The 10,780-nt window shown below is 49.2% G+C and overlaps 1 protein-coding gene across 1 annotated transcript; it reads right to left on the bottom strand.

The window, feature by feature from the left end:
• Positions 1–9,053: 9,053 nt before the first annotated feature.
• Positions 9,054–9,887, bottom strand: LOC135564266 (filaggrin-2-like). The gene has a single exon (XM_065008532.1). The coding sequence runs from the start codon at positions 9,885–9,887 to the stop codon at positions 9,054–9,056; it is 834 nt and encodes a 277-aa protein (XP_064864604.1).
• Positions 9,888–10,780: the final 893 nt, after the last annotated feature.

Raw genomic sequence — 10,780 nt, 5'->3', positions numbered from 1 at the left:
GTGACTCTACTGTCTCTAGGGTGACTCTATGTCTCTACTGCTGGTCTGTTGTACTGTAATTTGTCTCTACTGCTGGTGAAAAGCTAATTTGACATTTGCTCTCTACATTGTTTTCTCTACTGAGGAAATGTACTGGTGACTCTACTGTCTGCTGTTAATGATAATGCTGTCTCTAGAGGATTTCCTGCTGAACTCTACTGTTACTGTTGATCTACTGTCTCTATCCTCTACTGTCTCTCTGTAGTTATTGGGGTCAAATTTGTCTCCATTTTTGTGGATTGGTGACTCTACTGTCTCTACTGTGACTCTATTCTCTTTGGGAAATTGGTGACTCTACTGGGAAGATGTCTCTACTGCTGGTGACTCTACTGTCTCTACTGCTGGTGATGATGTTGAGTTTTGTCTCTAGTGACTAGTCTCTACTGCTGGTGAATTCTCTACTGCTTGTCTGTCTCTATATTTGATCATGTCTCTCTCTCTGTCTCTGCTTCTACTCTCTACTGCTGGTGACTCTACTGTCTCTACTGCTGGTGACTCTACTGTCTCTACTGCTGGTGACTCTCTCTCTCTGCTGGTGACTCCTGTCTCTACTGCTGGTGACTCTACTCTCTACTGCTGGTGACTCTACTGTCTCTACTCTGATGACTCTACTGTCTCTCTGCTGATGACTCTCCCTTCTCTCTCTCCTCTCTCTCTCTGCTGGTGACTCTACTGTCTCTCCTTCTTGACTCTCTCTCTCTCTCTCTCTCTCTCTGATGACTCTACTGTCTCTCTGGTGACTCTACTGTCTCTCTCTGGTGACTCTCTCTCTACTTCTGGTGACTCTCTCTACTGCTGGTGACTCTCTCTCTCTCTGCTGGTGACCTCTACTCTCTACTGCTGATGACTCTACTGTCTCTCTGCTGGTGACTCTACTGTCTCTACTGCTGATGACTCTACTGTCTCTACTGCTGGTGACTCTACTGTCTCTACTGCTGGTGACTCTACTGTCTCTACTGCTGATGACTCTACTGTCTCTACTGCTGGTGACTCTACTGTCTCTACTGCTGATGACTCTACTGTCTCTACTGCTGGTGACTCTACTGCTGGTGACTCTACTGTCTCTACTGCTGGTGACTCTACTGTCTCTACTGCTGGTGACTCTACTGTCTCTACTGCTGGTGACTCTACTGTCTCTACTGCTGGTGACTCTACTGTCTCTACTGCTGATGACTCTACTGTCTCTACTGCTGGTGACTCTACTGTCTCTACTGCTGATGACTCTACTGTCTCTACTCTCTACTGTCTCTACTGCTGGTGACTCTACTGTCTCTACTGCTGGTGACTCTACTGTCTCTACTGCTGGTGACTCTACTGTCTCTACTGCTGGTGACTCTACTGTCTCTACTGCTGGTGACTCTACTGTCTCTACTGCTGGTGACTCTACTGTCTCTACTGCTGATGACTCTACTGTCTCTACTGCTGGTGACTCTACTGTCTCTACTGCTGATGACTCTACTGTCTCTACTGCTGATGACTCTACTGTCTCTACTGCTGGTGACTCTACTGTCTCTACTGCTGGTGACTCTACTGTCTCTACTGCTGGTGACTCTACTGTCTCTACTGCTGGTGACTCTACTGCTGGTGACTCTACTGTCTCTACTGCTGGTGACTCTACTGTCTCTACTGCTGGTGACTCTACTGTCTCTACTGCTGGTGACTCTACTGTCTCTACTGCTGGTGACTCTACTGTCTCTACTGCTGATGACTCTACTGTCTCTACTGCTGATGACTCTACTGTCTCTACTGCTGGTGACTCTACTGTCTCTACTGCTGATGACTCTACTGCTGGTGACTCTACTGTCTCTACTGCTGGTGACTCTACTGTCTCTACTGCTGGTGACTCTACTGTCTCTACTGCTGGTGACTCTACTGTCTCTACTGCTGGTGACTCTACTGCTGGTGACTCTACTGTCTCTACTGCTGACTGACTGTCTACTGTGACTCTACTGTCTGCTGTGACTCTACTGTCTCTACTGCTGGTGACTCTACTGTCTCTACTGCTGATGACTCTACTGTCTCTACTGCTGGTGACTCTACTGTCTCTACTGCTGGTGACTCTACTGTCTCTACTGCTGATGACTCTACTGTCTCTACTGCTGGTGACTCTACTGTCTCTACTGCTGATGACTCTACTGTCTCTACTGCTGGTGACTCTACTGTCTCTACTGCTGGTGACTCTACTGTCTCTACTGCTGGTGACTCTACTGTCTCTACTGCTGATGACTCTACTGTCTCTACTGCTGGTGACTCTACTGTCTCTACTGCTGGTGACTCTACTGTCTCTACTGCTGATGACTCTACTGTCTCTACTGCTGTCTCTACTGACTCTACTGTCTCTACTGCTGGTGACTCTACTGTCTCTACTGCTGGTGACTCTACTGTCTCTACTGCTGGTGACTCTACTGTCTCTACTGCTGGTGACTCTACTGTCTCTACTGCTGGTGACTCTACTGTCTCTACTGCTGATGACTCTACTGTCTCTACTGCTGGTGACTCTACTGTCTCTACTGCTGGTGACTCTACTGCTGGTGACTCTACTGTCTCTACTGCTGGTGACTGTCTCTACTGCTGTGACTCTACTGTCTCTACTGCTGGTGACTCTACTGCTGGTGATCTCTCTACTGCTGGTGACTCTACTGTCTCTACTGCTGATGACTCTACTGTGACTCTACTGTCTCTGCTGTGACTCTACTGTCTCTACTGCTGGTGACTCTACTGTCTCTACTGCTGGTGACTCTACTGTCTCTACTGCTGGTGACTCTACTGTCTCTACTGCTGATGACTCTACTGTCTCTACTGCTGGTGACTCTACTGTCTCTACTGCTGGTGACTCTACTGTCTCTACTGCTGGTGACTCTACTGTCTCTACTGCTGACTGACTCTACTGTCTCTACTGCTGGTGACTCTACTGTCTCTACTGCTGGTCTACTGTCTCTACTGCTGATGACTCTACTGTCTCTACTGCTGGTGACTCTACTGTCTCTACTGCTGGTGACTGTCTCTACTGCTGACTCTACTGTCTCTACTGCTGGTGACTCTACTGTCTCTACTGCTGGTGACTCTACTGTCTCTACTGCTGGTGACTCTACTGTCTCTACTGTCTGGTGACTCTACTGTCTCTACTGCTGGTGACTCTGTCTCTACTGTGATGACTCTACTCTACTGCTGGTGACTCTACTGTCTCTACTGCTGATGACTCTACTGTCTCTACTGCTGGTGACTCTACTGTCTCTACTGCTGGTGACTCTACTGTGCTGATGACTCTACTGCTGGTGACTCTACTGTCTCTACTGCTGGTGACTCTACTGTCTCTACTGCTGATGACTCTACTGTCTCTACTGCTGACTGTCTCTCTGCTGTGACTCTACTGTCTGGCTGACTCTACTGTCTCTACTGCTGGTGACTCTACTGTCTCTACTGCTGGTGACTCTACTGTCTCTACTGCTGGTGACTCTACTGTCTCTACTGCTGATGACTCTACTGTCTCTACTGCTGGTGACTCTACTGTCTCTACTGCTGGTGACTCTCTGTCTCTACTGCTGGTGACTCTACTGTCTCTACTGCTGATGACTCTACTGTCTCTACTGCTCTACTGTCTCTACTGACTCTACTGTCTCTACTGCTGGTGACTCTACTGTCTCTACTGCTGATGACTCTACTGTCTCTACTGCTGGTGACTCTACTGTGGTGACTCTACTGCTCTCTACTGCTGGTGACTCTACTGTCTCTACTGCTGGTGACTCTACTGTCTCTACTGCTGGTGACTGGTGACTCTACTGTCTCTACTGCTGGTGACTCTACTGTGTCTCTACTGCTGGTGACTCTACTGTCTCTACTGCTGGTGACTCTACTGTCTCTACTGCTGGTGACTCTACTGCTGGTGACTCTACTGTCTCTACTGCTGGTGACTCTACTGTCTCTACTGCTGGTGACTCTACTGTCTCTACTGCTGGTGACTCTACTGTCTCTACTGCTGGTGACTCTACTGTCTCTACTGCTGGTGACTCTACTGTCTCTACTGCTGGTGACTGTCTCTACTGTGGTGACTCTACTGTCTCTACTGCTGGTGACTCTACTGTCTCTACTGCTGGTGACTCTACTGCTGTCTCTACTGCTGGTGACTCTCTACTGGTGACTGTCTCTACTGCTGGTGACTCTACTGTCTCTACTGCTGGTGACTCTACTGTCTCTACTGCTGGTGACTCTACTGTCTCTACTGCTGGTGACTCTACTGTCTCTACTGCTGGTGACTCTCTGTCTCTACTGATGACTCTACTGCTGGTGACTCTACTGTCTCTACTGCTGGTGACTCTACTGTCTCTACTGCTGATGACTCTACTGTCTCTACTGCTGGTGACTCTGCTGGTGACTCTACTGTCTCTACTGCTGATGACTCTACTGCTGGTGACTCTGTCTCTACTGCTGGTGACTGTCTCTACTGCTGGTGACTCTACTGTCTCTACTGCTGGTGACTCTACTGTCTCTACTGCTGATGACTCTACTGTCTCTACTGCTGGTGACTCTACTGACTGGGTGACTACTCTACTGTCTCTACTGCTGGTGACTCTACTGTCTCTACTGCTGGTGACTCTGTCTCTACTGTGGTGACTCTACTGTCTCTACTGCTGGTGACTCTACTGTCTCTACTGCTGGTGACTCTACTGTCTCTGCTGGTGACTGTCTGACTGTCTCTACTGCTGATGACTCTACTGTCTCTACTGCTGGTGACTCTACTGTCTCTACTGCTGGTGACTCTACTGTCTCTACTGCTGGTGACTCTACTGTCTCTACTGCTGACTGACTCTGGTGACTCTACTGTCTCTACTGCTGGTGACTCTACTGTCTCTACTGCTGGTGACTCTACTGTCTCTACTGCTGGTGACTCTACTGTCTCTACTGCTGGTGACTCTACTGTCTCTACTGCTGGTGACTCTACTGTCTCTACTGCTGGTGACTCTCTACTGTCTCTACTGCTGGTGACTCTACTGTCTCTACTGCTGGTGACTCTACTGTCTCTACTGCTGGTGACTCTACTGTCTCTACTGCTGGTGACTCTACTGTCTCTACTGCTGGTGACTGCTGGACTCTACTGTCTCTACTGGTGACTCTACTCTACTGTCTCTACTGCTGTGACTCTACTGTCTCTACTGCTGGTGACTCTACTGTCTCTGTCTCTACTGCTGGTGACTCTACTGTCTCTACTGCTGGTGACTCTACTGTCTCTACTGCTGGTGACTCTACTGTCTCTACTGCTGGTGACTCTACTGCTGGTGACTCTACTGTCTCTACTGCTGGTGACTCTACTGTCTCTACTGCTGGTGACTCTACTGTCTCTACTGCTGGTGACTCTACTGTCTCTACTGCTGGTGACTCTACTGTCTCTACTGCTGGTGACTCTACTGTCTCTACTGCTGGTGACTCTACTGTCTCTACTGCTGGTGACTCTACTGTCTCTACTGCTGGTGACTCTACTGCTGGTGACTCTACTGTCTCTACTGCTGGTGACTCTACTGTCTCTACTGTCTCTACTGCTGGTGACTCTACTGTCTCTACTGCTGGTGACTCTACTGTCTCTACTGCTGGTGACTCTACTGTCTCTACTGCTGGTGACTCTACTGTCTCTACTGCTGGTGACTCTACTGCTGGTGACTCTACTGTCTCTACTGCTGGTGACTCTACTGTCTCTACTGCTGATGACTCTACTGTCTCTACTGCTGGTGACTCTACTGTCTCTACTGCTGATGACTCTACTGCTGGTGACTCTACTGTCTCTACTGCTGGTGACTCTACTGTCTCTACTGCTGATGACTCTACTGTCTCTACTGCTGGTGACTCTACTGTCTCTACTGCTGGTGACTCTACTGCTGGTGACTCTACTGTCTCTACTGCTGGTGACTCTACTGTCTCTACTGCTGGTGACTCTACTGTCTCTACTGCTGGTGACTCTACTGACTCTACTGTCTCTACTGCTGGTGACTCTACTGTCTCTACTGCTGGTGACTCTACTGTCTCTACTGCTGGTGACTCTACTGTCTCTACTGTGGTGACTCTACTGTCTCTACTGCTGACTCTACTGTGGTGACTCTACTGCTGACTGACTGACTCTACTGTCTCTACTGCTGGTGACTCTACTGTCTCTACTGCTGGTGACTCTACTGTCTCTACTGCTGATGACTCTACTGTCTCTACTGCTGGTGACTCTACTGTCTCTACTGCTGGTGACTCTACTGTCTCTACTGCTGATGACTCTACTGTCTCTACTGCTGGTGACTCTACTGTCTCTACTGCTGGTGACTCTACTGCTGGTGACTCTACTGTCTCTACTGCTGGTGACTCTACTGTCTCTACTGCTGGTGACTCTACTGTCTCTACTGCTGGACTGACTGTCTACTGACTCTACTGTCTCTACTGTGGTGACTCTACTGTCTCTACTGCTGATGACTCTACTGTCTCTACTGTCTCTACTGCTGGTGACTCTGTCTCTACTGCTGATGACTCTACTGTCTCTACTGCTGGTGACTCTACTGTCTCTACTGCTGGTGACTCTACTGTCTCTACTGCTGGTGACTCTACTGTCTCTACTGCTGGTGACTCTACTGTCTCTACTGCTGATGACTCTACTGTCTCTACTGCTGATGACTCTACTGTCTCTACTGCTGGTGACTCTACTGTCTCTACTGCTGGTGACTCTACTGTCTCTACTGCTGGTGACTCTACTGTCTCTACTGCTGACTCTACTGTCTCTACTGCTGGTGACTCTACTGTCTCTACTGCTGATGACTCTACTGTCTCTACTGCTGGTGACTCTACTGTCTCTACTCTACTGCTGGTGACTCTACTGTCTCTACTGCTGGTGACTCTACTGTCTCTACTGCTGGTGACTCTACTGTCTCTACTGCTGGTGACTCTACTGTCTCTACTGCTGGTGACTCTACTGTCTCTACTGCTGGTGACTCTACTGTCTCTACTGTCTGCTGATGACTCTACTGTCTCTACTGCTGGTGACTCTACTGTCTCTACTGCTGATGACTCTACTGTCTCTACTGCTGACTGACTCTACTGCTGATGACTCTACTGTCTCTACTGCTGGTGACTCTACTGTCTCTACTGCTGTCTCTACTGCTGTGACTCTACTGTCTCTACTGCTGGTGACTCTACTGTCTCTGTCTCTACTGCTGGTGACTCTACTGTCTCTACTGCTGGTGACTCTACTGTCTCTACTGCTGTGACTCTACTGTCTCTACTGCTGGTGACTCTACTGTCTCTACTGCTGGTGACTCTACTGTCTCTACTGTCTCTACTGCTGGTGACTCTACTGTCTCTACTGCTGGTGACTCTACTGTCTCTACTGCTGGTGACTCTACTGTCTCTACTGCTGGTGACTCTACTGTCTCTACTGCTGGTGACTCTACTGTCTCTACTGCTGGTGACTCTACTGTCTCTACTGCTGGTGACTCTACTGTCTCTACTGCTGGTGACTCTACTGTCTCTACTGCTGGTGACTCTACTGCTGGTGACTCTACTGTCTCTACTGCTGGTGACTCTACTGTCTCTACTGCTGGTGACTCTACTGTCTCTACTGCTGATGACTCTACTGTCTCTACTGCTGCTGTCTCTACTGTGACTCTACTGTCTCTACTGCTGATGACTCTACTGTCTCTACTGCTGTGACTCTACTGCTGGTGACTCTACTGTCTCTACTGCTGGTGACTGACTCTACTCTACTGTCTCTACTGCTGATGACTCTACTGTCTCTACTGCTGGTGACTCTACTGTCTCTACTGCTGTCTCTACTGCTGACTCTACTGTCTCTACTGCTGGTGACTCTACTGTCTCTACTGCTGGTGACTCTACTGTCTCTACTGCTGGTGACTCTACTGTCTCTACTGCTGGTGACTCTACTGTCTCTACTGCTGGTGACTCTACTGCTGGTGACTCTACTGTCTCTACTGCTGGTGACTCTACTGTCTCTACTGCTGGTGACTCTACTGTCTCTACTGCTGATGACTCTACTGCTGGTGACTCTACTGTCTCTACTGCTGGTGACTCTACTGTCTCTACTGCTGGTGACTCTACTGTCTCTACTGCTGGTGACTCTACTGTCTCTACTGCTGGTGACTCTACTGTCTCTACTGCTGGTGACTCTACTGTCTCTACTGCTGGTGACTCTACTGTCTCTACTGCTGGTGACTCTACTGTCTCTACTGCTGGTGACTGGTGACTCTACTGTCTCTACTGCTGGGTGACTCTACTGTCTCTACTGTGACTCTACTGCTGCTGATGACTCTACTGTCTCTACTGCTGGTGACTCTACTGTCTCTACTGCTGGTGACTCTACTGTCTCTACTGCTGGTGACTCTACTGTCTCTACTGCTGGTGACTCTACTGTCTCTACTGCTGTCTCTACTGTCTCTACTGCTGGGACTCTACTGTCTCTACTGCTGGTGACTCTACTGTCTCTACTGCTGACTGACTCTACTGTGGTGACTCTACTGTCTCTACTGCTGGTGACTCTACTGTCTCTACTGCTGGTGACTCTACTGTCTCTACTGCTGGGACTCTACTGTCTGCTGGTGACTCTACTGTCTCTACTGCTGGTGACTCTACTGTCTCTACTGCTGTGACTCTCCTGTCTCTACTGCTGGTGACCTCTGTCTCTACTGCTGGTGACTCTACTGTCTGGGCCTCTACTGTCTCTACTGCTGATGACTCTACTGCTGTGACTCTACTGTCTCTACTGCTGGTGACTCCTCTCTACTGTGGGCCTCTACTGCTGGTGACTCTACTGTCTCTACTGCTGGTGACTGCTTCTCTGCTGGTGACTCTACTGTCTCTACTGCTGGTGACTTCTCTACTGCTGGTGACTCTACTGTCTCTACTGCTGGACTGTCTCTACTCTCTGTCTCTACTGCTGGTGACTCTACTGTCTCTACTGTGGGCCTCCTGCTGGTGACTCTACTGTCTCTACTGCTGGTGACTCTACTGTCTCTACTGCTGGTGACTTCCTGTCTCTACTGGGCCTCCTGTGTGGTGACTCTACTGTCTCTACTGCTTCCTCTGTGGGACTTCTCTGTGTGGGCCTCCTGTGTGTGCTCCTGTGTGGGCCTCTGTGTGTGCTCCTGTGTGGGCCTCCTGTGTGGGCCTCCTGTGTGTGCTGCCTGTGTGGGCCTCCTGTGTGGGCCTCCTGTGTGGGCCTCTTCTGTGTGGGCCTCCTGTGTGGGTGTGGGCCTCCTCCTGTGTGTGCTTCCTGTGTGGGTGGCTCCTGTGTGGGCTTCCTGTGTGGGCTTCCTCCTGTGGGCCCTGTGGGCCTCCTGTGTGTGCTTCCTGTGTGGGCTTCCTGTGTGGGCCTCCTGTGTGTGCTCCTGTGTGGGCCTGTGTGTGCTTCCTCCTGTGTGGGCCTCCTGTGTGTGCTTCCTCTGTGGGCTCCTGTGTGGTGCTTCCTGTGTGGGCTTCTCTGTGGGCCTCCTGTGTGTGCTTCCTGTGTGGGCCTCCTGTTCCTGTGTGCCTCCTGTGTGGGCCTCCTGTGTGGGCTCCTGGGCCTGTGTGCCTGTGTGGCTCCTCCTGTGTGGGCCTCCTGTGTGGGCCTCCTGTGTGGGCCTCCTGTGTGGGCCTCCTGTGTGGGCCTCCTGTGTGTGCTTCCTGTGTGGGCCTCCTGTGTGTGCTTCCTGTGTGTGCTTCCTGTGTGGGCCTCCTGTGTGTGCTTCCTCTGTGGGCTTCCTGTGTGGGCCTCCTGTGTGTGCTTCCTGTGTGGGCCTCCTGTGTGTGCCTCCTGTGTGGGCCTCCTGTGTGGGCCTCCTGTGTGGGCTTCCTGTGTGGGCCTCCTGTGTGTGAATGCTCTTAATCATATAATTCCGTATATAATCCCTCTGAATTCCATCGGATCTCTGTAGTCCCCCGGCACAGTTTCAGCCACTCACCTCTGCCTTGGCAAAGTGTCTGTGTTCTCGTCGAACCACATGAACGTAGACTATACCACCCGTTTTCAAGTCCATTCGACCCCCGTTTTACCAGTATGGCGTAACCCCACCCACCCCCTCGCTATTTATTATCGGACTGTACCACTTTCATATCAGCCCTTTTTTTTTTAAGTGAAAGCTGATCTTGGATCTAGGTCATTCAAAGGAAATGTGTTGTGAATATGGGTTTATTTATAGATACAGACATTGTTTATTCAGACACCACTAGTAACAGGTGGGATGTGTAGTCCCTAGTCATTCTGAGGGGGGAGTGGAGTACGTGCATCCTGATTGGCTCTCAACAAGTATCACCAACATAAACTATTTAGTGCACTATATAGGGCTTTATAGTGTACTATATAGGGCTTTATAGTGTACTATATAGGGCTTTATAGTGTACTATATAAGGCTTTATAGTGTACTATATAAGGCTTTATAGTGTACTATATAGCGCTTTATAGTGTACTATATAGGGCTTTATAGTGTACTATATAGGGCTTTATAATGTACTATATAGGGCTTTATAGTGTACTATATAGCGCTTTATAGTGTACTATATAGGGCTTTATAGTGTACTATATAAGGCTTTATAGTGTACTATATAGCGCTTTATAGTGTACTATATAGGGCTTTATAGTGTACTATATAGGGCTTTATAGTGTACTATATCGAGCTTTATAGTGTACTATATAGAGCTTTATAGTGTACTATATAGGGCTTTATAGTGTACTATATAGGGCTTTATAATGTACTATATAGGGCTTTATAGTGTACTATATAAG

This window comes from Oncorhynchus nerka, linkage group LG24 (assembly GCF_034236695.1).
Source record: "Oncorhynchus nerka isolate Pitt River linkage group LG24, Oner_Uvic_2.0, whole genome shotgun sequence".
Lineage (NCBI taxonomy): Eukaryota > Metazoa > Chordata > Actinopteri > Salmoniformes > Salmonidae > Oncorhynchus > Oncorhynchus nerka.
The sequence above is the reverse complement of the archived record's forward strand: the minus strand, read 5'-3'. Positions and strand labels throughout refer to the sequence as shown.